The sequence below is a fragment of the Cricetulus griseus genome, chromosome 4 (assembly GCF_003668045.3).
Source record: "Cricetulus griseus strain 17A/GY chromosome 4, alternate assembly CriGri-PICRH-1.0, whole genome shotgun sequence".
Lineage (NCBI taxonomy): Eukaryota > Metazoa > Chordata > Mammalia > Rodentia > Cricetidae > Cricetulus > Cricetulus griseus.
In genome coordinates this window covers 177645073-177656082 of record NC_048597.1, presented here as the reverse complement: position 1 = coordinate 177656082, position 11010 = coordinate 177645073, and the positions used below count along the sequence as shown (strand labels likewise).

The 11010-nt window shown below is 43.4% G+C and overlaps 1 protein-coding gene across 8 annotated transcripts in view; it reads right to left on the bottom strand.

Moving 5' to 3' along the window:
- Positions 1-1738: 1738 nt before the first annotated feature.
- The window catches only part of Csnk1g1 (casein kinase 1 gamma 1), a 131264-nt gene continuing 121992 nt past the window's right edge, over positions 1739-11010 (bottom strand). For 7 of the 8 annotated variants that reach the window (XM_027411313.2, XM_027411314.2, XM_035443779.1 and 4 more), the window contains 2 exons: positions 10338-10444; positions 1739-2525 (listed from right to left, as the gene is read on the bottom strand). In XM_027411313.2, the coding sequence (XP_027267114.1) occupies positions 2471-2525; positions 10338-10444 (162 nt within the window). In that variant the 3' untranslated portion in view covers positions 1739-2470. Of the gene's footprint in view, positions 2526-10337; positions 10445-11010 lie in introns of those variants that run through there. The other variant, XM_035443781.1, reaches the window with a different exon arrangement.

Genomic DNA, 11010 nt, shown 5'->3' with positions numbered 1-11010 from the left:
TTCCCCACTCCCACAAACCACTCAGGTTCAACCCCTCAAGAGCTAGCCTATAAAAATATTTTAAGACAAAAAAAGAAGTCTTAGGCTCAGCTACAGGGCACTGTACCCTGCAGCCAAGCTGGTCACTGCCTTTGCTTTATTGTGGAAGCAGGGTTGGGAGGCACTTAGTGGGACAGAGAGTGCCAGGATGCTCTAGGCCTTGCCACCATTTCCTGGGATGAGGATTTTTAAGTTTCTGTAGGGGAAAGTCAGAGTTGCCCACATGCCAAATGAGGGACTATGTAAATTTCAGCGATGAGCTTTAACTACTACATAATAAAAAGGAAGGAAGCAAATCCTAACACTCAAATTTCTTATGGGGAAGGGGTTTGATCTGACTTCTCCCTGCTACTCTGTTCATGGACAAAAACATTTTTTGTAAAGAAATGGCCAGGTGGCAATCTTTACAAATGCTGAGCAGCTTTGAAGCCAGTGAAGAGCAATTCCCTAGCCAAGGTCCAACAGAACAGGCAAGGAGCATAAACTCTGCTTCATTTGATACTATTTCTGACCACAGAGTCCTGACATCCTCCAGGCCTCTACATACACAAGCAGAGTTCTGCACTGCACTAAGTCACTAGCTGCTACCCTCTGTGGGTAGGTCTTTATGCCCAGATACAAGACCTCTTTGCCCACATGAATAATCCTTGCCACAACTAGGGTAAGAAGTCACTGTTTGGAAATGCCACTAAAATGAAAATAGAACATGAGAAGAGTAACTCCCACACTGTTAACTATGCAACCAGTGATGCTTCACGGTGGTATGTCCAGTGAAGATGCCATGGTGGTGGGTAGAGAGTGTACTGGGGAAAACATGGTCATATTATCTGGAAAGAATCTCTGTTCAATTGCTAAGATAGAATTTTAGACCTTTCATTACAGTTTCCTTTTCCCTGGAATTTCCCAGCACCAACCAATCTTACCTTCCCTGCTTACTGCAGCCCCATGCATCAAGTTCTAAGCCTGCTACTATGGACCTGCTCCAAGATCACCACAGGCTTGGTGTCCAAGGAAGACCAGCTTAGATGCTCTAACTCAGTCTTGGGGCAGATGTGAGACATTGATTTTCTTTTCCTGGCCCTAGGATGCTGCATCCTGAAGCTTCTCTGGCAGTTGGAAGGCAGATTGGTCACCCTCTTTTGTCCACTACTGGCAATATGGTGGTGGCTGTTTAGTCACTAATTTTGTCCCCCAAGTCAACAGAAAGTTGCATGGCTATCTAGTAGGAAGTCCCTGGCAGTGGAGGAAACAGAAATTTTGCTTTGTTGTTGTTGTTGTTAAGTATCTCCTCTCTGAGATGAGGTGCCTTCTGGTTGGTCACAGTCTGGCTCGGTGCTCATCCCAAGTGCTCAGGAGCTGGGCTTTCAAGCTCTAGGCTGATTAGGTCAAGGGGCTCTGGTGGGGACTTTTCTCTGCAGTAGAGAAGATGAATGAAAATTCAAGTATGTTTTCTTGCCAACCTGAGAATTCACTCAGGATGACACAGAGTTTGGCTTCTTCTCTTCCAAGTGCTGCAAATCAGACTCTTTCCATCAAGAATGTCCTCTGGACCCACATTTTCTCTGAATGGCTTGGCTGGCCCATCCCCCTTGAAACAGAAAAAAGCACCCCCCAATATAACCAGACACAATATGCATCTGCCATGTTGTTTAAAAAACAAAAACAACCCCCCCCAATAAAAACTAAAAGTGCAATAAAGTCAGTTTCCTTTCCTTTGCTCAGAACCACAGGCGTGTTTTGCTACAGTCAGAGCAAGGGATTTCTTATCAAAAAAGCTAAGAACGCCAACACACAGGGACAGTAGACTGCAGATTTCTCACAGCTTGTGTCCTACAGTGTAACTTCACAGGAGGGAAGGAGGGAAGGAGGGAGGGAGGAACCTGAACCCTGTGGCCAGCTGGGCTGGGGTCACCCAGGCACAGAGGGAGAGGAAGCCATACCACTAGACACACCTGGAAAGTGGAGAAGTCCTCCAGCCCAGGTCTGTCATCTTCCTCTTACCTTCTTGGCCACACCACCAGCTTCTTGACAGAGCCTTTAGCTTAGTAGTTTTTATGCTGGAGAGGGTTGCGGGTGGTGTAAGAACCAGGAGTAAAGGAAGAGGAGGGAAGAGAGTAGTAGTCCTTGAGTTTTTGTGAATGACACCTTCACTGTAAACAATGGGAAGAGAGTCAACCAGATGGCCCAAGGGCAAGCAGTGGAGAAGCAGCAGCTCTGGACCTGCTCAGAGCTCAGACAGAGGGGATTGCCACTGGCCCACTGGGCCCTGGCTGCCTGCACTGGCTCCTTCTGGGGGCATCTGTTTTCTTCTTTTTGGTTTGGATCGCCACCCTCCCCCACAGAGGAGTCCCTTCCAATGAGAAATGGCAGGAGCTGCAGGTGCAATTGGAACCAGAGTCCCCAGGACTTGAGGACTCCTGGGAGGCACTGGTCACTTGTGTCGCTGAGCAGTCTTCTTCCTTTTTCTCTTAAAGAAACAGCAGCACCTGGAGCACAAGAACATTTAAGTCAGTCTAGAAGTCTCTAGCTCCCTGCAGATCTCTGCCTGCTTCTGCTTACTGCAGGAGGTAGGGTTTTTTTTTTTTCTCCTGGTGCCCACCCACATGGCTGCCCACCATCTACAGTTCACATACACTGGAACAGGCCATGCCTATCAGAAAGTTAGAGGTAACATCTGATTTGAGTTGCAGCCACTCCACCTGATTATCAAAATGTTGTCCATTGGACATGGCTGCCACAGGCATTTCTGGAAGAAGGATGAAGAAGGCTTTGTTTCTAGACTAACATCAAACCCAGATACTCCATCTTTGTCTAGAACCAAGATGGAGGGTGCTATAAAAATAGCCTCTAATGAATGCCTCTTGACACCAGCAGCAGTTCAATGCAACTCACTGGCCAGTAGGCAAGGAGGCTAAACTGAGGCAAATAAATCTCAAACAAAGTAGGAAATCTAGAACTCTGGCATAATGCCAACAAACAACTACAGATTCTTTGTGTCTTGTTCTTATCCCCAACATAACACCTGGAGTAAGCAGAAGCTCTAGCTCATAAAGGGTGAACCTTTATTTCCTGACATGAGCACAGGTGCTAATAACCCCAAGAAGACAAGTGCCTGAAGCCCAGGAGCTAATCCTCAGGAAACCCTGGTCACAGGGAATTTCCCATTTAGTTCCCCAAGACTGTTCAGGACTAATCCACTGATCCAGACAGAGTTAGCAACTGGTTTGTTTAAGGTAGAGGCTGAGGTCCTCCAAGTGCCATCTCTTGGGGGAACAGCCTGTAGAAGAGTGTTGGTACTGGTTCACCCTAACCCTGAAGATGCCCTCCTTACTCCAGTCTTTGGACTAGAAGTGTGGCTGCTGTGCAGGCATTGGAGAAGGGGATGTTGAGGGCTATGACAAGGTTGATGCAAAAGGTATGGTTTTTACAGAAATGACAAATGGAAAATGAGAAGGGTGGGTAGAAGGCAGTGGATGAGTCAAAGATGCCAGATGATGGAGGAGAATAAAGTTGTAAGTTATAGTTCAGATACATGATCCTTGAAAGAAAACTCTTTCTTAGCAAACTATCTTAACTCTCTTACCTAATCCTTCCAGGGTTCTTTAAAATAACTTATTATTTTATGTGTATGAGTGTATGTATTTTATGTGTATGAGTATTATTTTATGTGTATGAGTTTGCCTGTATGTATGTCTGTGTACCATGTTGAGTGGCTGGTGCCCACATAAGCTTGGGGAAGGTATCAGATTCCCGAGGGCTGCTCTGTGGTTGCTGGGAAATGAAACTGCCTTGTCTGGAGGAGCAGCAGGTACTTCCCTGAGTCCTCTCTCCAGCCCACCTCCCAGGCTTCAGTGCAAGGGACGCTCATATACAACAGAAACTACTGCTCACTCCCATACTGCTATCTCCTCCCTGCACTTTAGCCCTCTCCTTTTAGACCTCTTGTGTTACTTTATTTTATCTCCCCACCAGCTCTCTCTCAATTTTTCCAGACAGGGTTTCTCTGTGTAACTCTGGAACCTGTCCTGGAACTCACTCTGCTGACCAGGCCAGCCTCAAACTCACAGAGATCCAACTGCCTCTGTTTCCTGAGAGCTGGGATTACAGGTGTACACCACCACCGCTTGGCCCATGTTACTATATTTTCTAACAGTGTTCCTAATATTTTCATCAGTAAAAATTTGGATAAAGTTTCTTTTCTCTTTTGAGACAGGAAGTCGTTATTATGTAGCCAAGGCTGGCTTCAATTGTGCAATCCTTTGGCCTCAGCCTCCACAGTTCTAGGATTTATAGGTGTATATCACCTTATCTAGACTGAGAAAGTTTCTCAGATTGCAGAAATAAACATTTACACAAATAGCAATGTGAGCTTTCCAAGAATTGAAATTCATGAATAAAATGTGGAATTTTGAGACAGGAGTTTCTTTTCTTTTCTTTTTGTGAGACAGGTTTTTCTGTGTAACAGTAACAGTCCTGGCTGTCTTGGACTTTGTTTCACTTTGTAAACCAGTCTGGCCTTGAACTCACAGAGACCCACGTGCCTCTGCCTCTCAAGTGCTGGGATTAAAGGCATGTGCCACAACTGCCTAGTGAGACAGGGACTTTTTTAATTATTTATTTAGTATATATACAGTGTTCTGCCTGCAGGCCAGAAGAAGGCACCAAATCTCATTACAGATGGTTGTGAGCCACCATGTGGTTGCTGGGAATCAAACTCAGGACCTCTGGAAGAGCAGTCAGTACTCTTAACCTCTGAGCCAACTCTCTAGCCCACCAGTCTTACCTGTTTCAACTATGATTTTCATTGGGTTTATAAACTCTAAAAATTAATCTCTGTTTTTACTTTCTATGTGGAGGACCCAGAGATAATGATTTTTGTGTTTTCAAATAAAAACACTCCCAAAATATCTGAAATACTGGGCCCATTTCTAAATGTCCAATGGATTCTCTTTTACTTTGTTCAGGGCAACTCATGGGAATTAGCGTGTGCTACCACTGACTCACTAGAGTGCACATGCGCAGAGTGCCATATTGAGCCTTAAACAGCTTCAGCTGGAGTAGAAGCTTTTAATTCCATCAACCAGGAAGGAGACCTCAGTCTGTTCTTAAAGCCTTTGGTTTCTATGTTGACCACCAGCAAGAGGATCCAGACTTGAGGTTAAATCACTCTACACTGATATGCTCCTCAGAGCAAAGTGAGGACAAATGACTCCCTTTGTGTCTTAGGTTCCCTTCCAGTTGATCCTTTGAGTGATCAGAAATTCTTACAAGTTAGAGTCAAAACTGATCCAGGATTCTCCCCATAAGCCATCAAACACTCTTCTCACAGGCCTTTGACCTGACCATCACTTCTATCATTCCTGCGCCATATCATCTCAGCACTCTCCTGGTGGTTTCTCTTCTTTACCACACCCTCTTTTTCCTCCTCTGCTCAAGTCTTGCTGTGCCTAAGAGTCTTCCTTGAGAATGCACAGTGATTGCACACCCTGTCAGCCTTCTGAGAATAACATGAGAGTTCTGGACAAGTCCTTGTCCTTTCACATATGTATGATTCACTTTATAGCTGGGTGACACCTAAGCCTCTAGGGCAGGGCTCCCCTTCACTTGCCCTGTTCTTCTCTGCCATCCCAGGTCTCTGAGTTCTATGCACAAGGTTGGACAAGCATAGTAGGACCTAAAGTATTTGTAATTGGGATCATGTGACTGACACCTCACAAGAAAAAAAAAACAGACCATGACAACATTAGATTACACAGACACATGAACAGGCCAAATGTCCTCTTTGAAACCCTAACACTACCAATCATACTGCCATAAAACCCAACTGTTATCTTCAATACATATCTATTCCTAGGCAAACCCCCGTGGACAATTTACCTTAGATAGTCAGAGTTCAGAAATCAAGGCCCAACTCAGGTACTGAAGATAATTTTTCTAAATGAAGTAGTCAGAATCCAAAAGGCTATTAGCATAGAATATGACCTTATATTACAGATTAGCATAGAATATGACCTTATATGTACAGATATGTGGGAGGGTTACAAACTGTCACCAACATGAATCCTTCAGGGATTTTCCTTCCACATCCCCATATGTCCTACATCTGTACTAAAAAATCTTTCTTGGAAGAAAAGACAGGTTCCCATATCCTTGTCAACTCTAACCCACTATCCTCTTATCAAAGAATAAAGAAAAAACATAAAAAAACCAGCAATGTCCAACCAACACCAAAATGTTGATCTTTCTTTCAAAGAGTTTTCCTTTTTTAGAGACTCTTACTATAGATGAAAAAACAAAATCAACAAGGCACTTATGGATTTCCTCCAAACAGCCTATTTCCACATTTCAAAACAAGTTGCTAAAGGTGAGATTGATTATCTGGTGAGAACACTGTTCTGTGGTTATTGAAATGTCTAAAACCTTATCTTTCTAACCTTGGCCCCTCTCCTGATAGTGATAGTCGTAACTTGGAAGAAAAAAAATTGGAAGAAGGAAGTTCACTCATCTTAAAAAAAAAAAAAAAGTTAAGTTTGGGTATCGTGAGATCATTTTTGGTAGGAGGGTGCAGTGACAAATGAGGTGGGATTGAAAGAAAAGAAGGAAAAGATTGACTTCTGGGTACAGGCCGGTCCCACCCGATCTTGTGGCCCTAATCTCCTCAGTCTGGGTGGCTAAGACATGAAGAGGTATATGGAATTCATTCAGTATTTCTAATGCTTTGCCAATCCCAGTCTAGTCAGGTCCACTCCCCTTGCATGTGGACTAGAGAGAGGGACTCACCACAGGTTGAGCATTTTCAGGCAGCTACAGAATATATAAAGAGAAAAACATAGAAAAGGAAGAGAGAGAGAGAGAGAGAGAGAGAGAGAGAGAGAGAGAGAGAGAGAGAGAGAGAGAGATTAGTCCACGGATGAGATGGAAGTGACTTCCTGTGAGCATGCAAACATGCAGTATGTGTCTGTGTTTAGTTTCCTCCTGCTGAGGGAGGCTGAGCAGGCCACTTGGCTCACATTTAACAGGAGGCAGAAGCCTGACATGAGTATCAGTGTGGAAGCTGCATCTCAGGGGATGCAAAATAGAAAGAGCTGGTGGAAGCCTCAGGGTGGGCTTTCCAGGGAGGCAGCAGGGAAGGAGCAAGTGACCTGGCCTGTGAGAATGCAAGCATCAAGGCTGAACCACCTGGTTCCCACACCAGATCTCGTACAATGCTTAGCTAACTTCCATACTCCAATTCAAAAAGCAGCAGCTAGCACTTAGCTCTTAGAGACAGGAAAAGTTTAAGAGATACTTTATCTTATTAGAAGATGAAACACAGGGAGTTCACTGCTTAGAAATAACTACTAGAGAAGAACCTAAAATTCTAACTACACTAATTCTCAGGAGACACTGGGCCCACAATTATCAAGATATAGCCAAAGTATAGACAATAAAAATTCTTGTACTCTTACTATCACAAAAATTGACCTAAAAATCATCTGCCCTCACCATTCCTCCAACCATACTTCAACAAAAGTGTCTTGTACTTACAAGAAAAGGGAAATCAAGTGTCCATTTCTTTTCTTTTTCTTTCTTTATTTCTCTCTCTCTCTCTCTCTCTCTCTCTCTCTCTCTCTCTTTCTTTCTTTCTTTCTTTTGGTTTTCCGAGACAAGGTTTCTCTGTAGCTTTGGAGGCTATCTTGGAACTAGCTCTTGTAGACCAGGCTGGCCTTGAACTCAGAGATCCGCCTGCCTCTGCCTCCCGAGTGCTGGGATTAAAGGCGTGCGCCACCAACGCTCGGCCGGCTGTCAAGTGTCCATTTCTTTACACTGATTAAAACCATCATCCCGTGGTTTTGTACTAACTTTACATTTAGCAAGTTGGGAAAGGGAACCTAAAACCAAAAGCTTTCACGCTTTCCCTGTACTTGAGCTTAACTACAATAGAAGCAACAGCCCTCCTTATCCTATCAACAGGCTACATCAACAAATGGCATCATACCTTGTGTAATGAGGGATTGTTTGGGACACCTTCTCCTCTCTCTCTCTCTCTCTCTCTCTCTCTCTCTCTCTCACTTTTTGAGACAGGGTTTCTCTGTGGCTTTGGAGGCTGTCCTGGAACTCGCTCTGTATACCAAGTGCTGGTACTAAAGGTGTGGGCCACCAATGCCCGGCTTCCTCATGTCTCTTTAGCTTTGACTTTTCCATGAGAGTGAGCTAGTGAATGTATGGCTACTGTATCCTTACCCCCACACACATCAACAGAGATATACCATATATGTACATGGCTGAGCCCTGATAGTTCCCTAGGCAAAACAGATTGGTAGCTCATGAAATCACTACAGACATTTGGTCAAAGGCAACTACTCTCTTTTAGTTTCTATGTTTTTCAGAAGGCCTAAACCTGTAGCTGGGGGTAAGAGGTATAATGGTTCTTTCTGCTAATGGGAAGACTTTCCCCTCACTTTATATTCTATGACAGAACAGAACACACCCGGCTGAGCTCATTCTGTATGAGTGGCCTCTATCTTTCACATTGAACACAAACACCACACTCACACACAGTTAATGCATACGTTTACTAAAATGAAATGAAAAGGTCTGAAAATAAATCTGTTCAGGGCCTAAGGCTAAAATTCATATGAACTTGGTGCTCAAAGTATAGTATTAGATTCAGATCTAAATTTCTAAAAAGAATAGGCACAAATATGAGAAGGGGAGAAAGGTGGGGTAAGGTGGGAAAAGACATGGCTCTCTTTCAAGAGAACAGCATGCAGAGCATACCCAATTTTGGCTGCATGTTGGAATTCCCTTAGCTTTTAAATAAAATAAAATATTTTCATTACCAGGCCAGATACTAAAAATTAACCTCAAATCTCTGTGTCCATATAGAAGTATCTGTATTTTCTAACATACTCTAGGAGATTCCAAAGTGAGAATTCAGAAAATGGGAATATCATTATATATAATTTACTGAGAATGAAGGAAAAAATTTTAAATTTGTTTTAAAGATTTATTTATTATGTGTATAGCGTTCTGTCTGCATGTATGTCTGCAGGCCAGTAGAGGGCACCAAATCTCATTACAGATGGTTGTGAGCTACCATGGTGTTGCTGGGAATTGAACTCGGGACCTTTGAAAGAGCAGACAGTATTCTTAACCACTAAGCCATCTCTCCAGCCCGAAAGAAAAAAATTTAAGCATTAAAATCTGCCAATCAACTGAGAAAAAGGACTGTGATTAATTACTAAAATAGTCTCCTGGCATCACCTTCCCAATCTACCCTATATCTATAGGTATCAACAGGATAGAGCCAAAGTTGCCCTCATTCGCTTTTTTATCTTTAAGTAGGAAAAGACCTCCTAAAGGCCGAGTGAGCTTAACCATGACAAGTACATCTGGAAAAAAGACTGAAGTGGTCGGTGAGCCTGACTGATGCCCAAAATTACAAGCATGTACTGATTTGTACTAAAAATATGTTGCTTGCCCCAGGACTGGCGGTAGTTACTGACTCATGTTTCTCTAATTTTCCCTACCTGATATCTTCTTGAAGTTTAAACCTGGATTTGAGTTTGGGATGGGGAAAAAAGCAAAAGGAGTGGTAGAAATGCTGTTTGTACAGCAGAATCAGCAGCACCTTCCAGCCCAGAATCTCAAGAGTTTAAACACAGACCATGCAGAAAGCACCAAAGGGCTAGTGGGAGAACACAGCAAGACACACACATGCAAGAGAAGCAGAAGAGGAGGTGAGGAACTGCCTTTGCTTTCCTGGGATTAGGGTCACTTTGCTGTCCCAAGAATCTCGTATTTACAAGCACAACTGTCTTGCCTTGCCCGAAAATTACTTAGTTTTTCTAAGCTCAGACTGTTTGAAAGACAGCAAAATGTTGCCCACACCCTTCTATTCCTGGCCATCCATCTGGAGTGGTTAGGCAACAATTAGAAATGTGATACTATATACCAAGGCCCATGGTTTAACACATTTTTTTTTTCCTCTGTAACAGATAGGGAGCAAGAAACTCTAGCGCCTCCAAGAAATTCATGACTACTGTAGCTTTCACTGCATGGTTCTTTTTGTCCACTGTCTTTTGCGGAAGGCAGCCTAGGAAAATATAACTATCTGCCCAGAAACCAGAGCTGAAGAAGGGTGGTAGGGTCATTAATGCAGCATGCACAAAACTAAAATGGTCAGAAGCATCGACACAAGCATGAGGAATCCAGTCTGTGATGAGCAGCACACAGAGGAAACAGAGTAGAGTTTCCAACCCATGATGACACAAACCCTTTGAAAGACACACAACCCCTTTGAAAGATAAACGTACTTAGCTTCCTCCACTACCTCCACCTCAGCATGAGCCGTGATTGGTGCATTTGAGTGAGCTCCAGTTGGGTCATCAACGTTCAGCTCTCCGTTGGTTGAGCTGACCACCTGAAACAGAGACAGACCAACATAAACACTATGGTTATATGAAGTTCCTACCTCCACAAGAGTAGATTAGGCGAGATTAGGTCTCACACTTGGGTACTAGCCAGACAGGGTGTGGAATATGTGTTTACTTGGGTTAAGAGAACACTGTCCTGATATAGGGAAGGTTCCTAGACCTGTATCTTGTCAGAACACTTAATGATATAATCATACAATGATGACAATTAGTTTCATATTGAGTGCCTACTTTGTGCTTAGTACTCTGCTATACTGTATGTGTATAAATTTAATCCTTATAAATCCCTTATTTAATATGTCACAATTATTTGTGTGTATTCATGTATGTGTGAGGGTGCATGTGTATGCACACACCCACACAGGTCAAAGGTTAACATTGGTGTCTTTCTTCAGGAACTTTCCACTCTATTTTGGGAAAGGGTTTCTCACTGGACATGCAGCTTGCTGATTAGTCTAGGCTGGCTGGTCAGTGAAACCCAGAGATTCCTAAGCCTCCACTACTCCAGTGCTGGGATTGCAAGGACAGTCTATCACTAAGCTGCCTTAAAAAA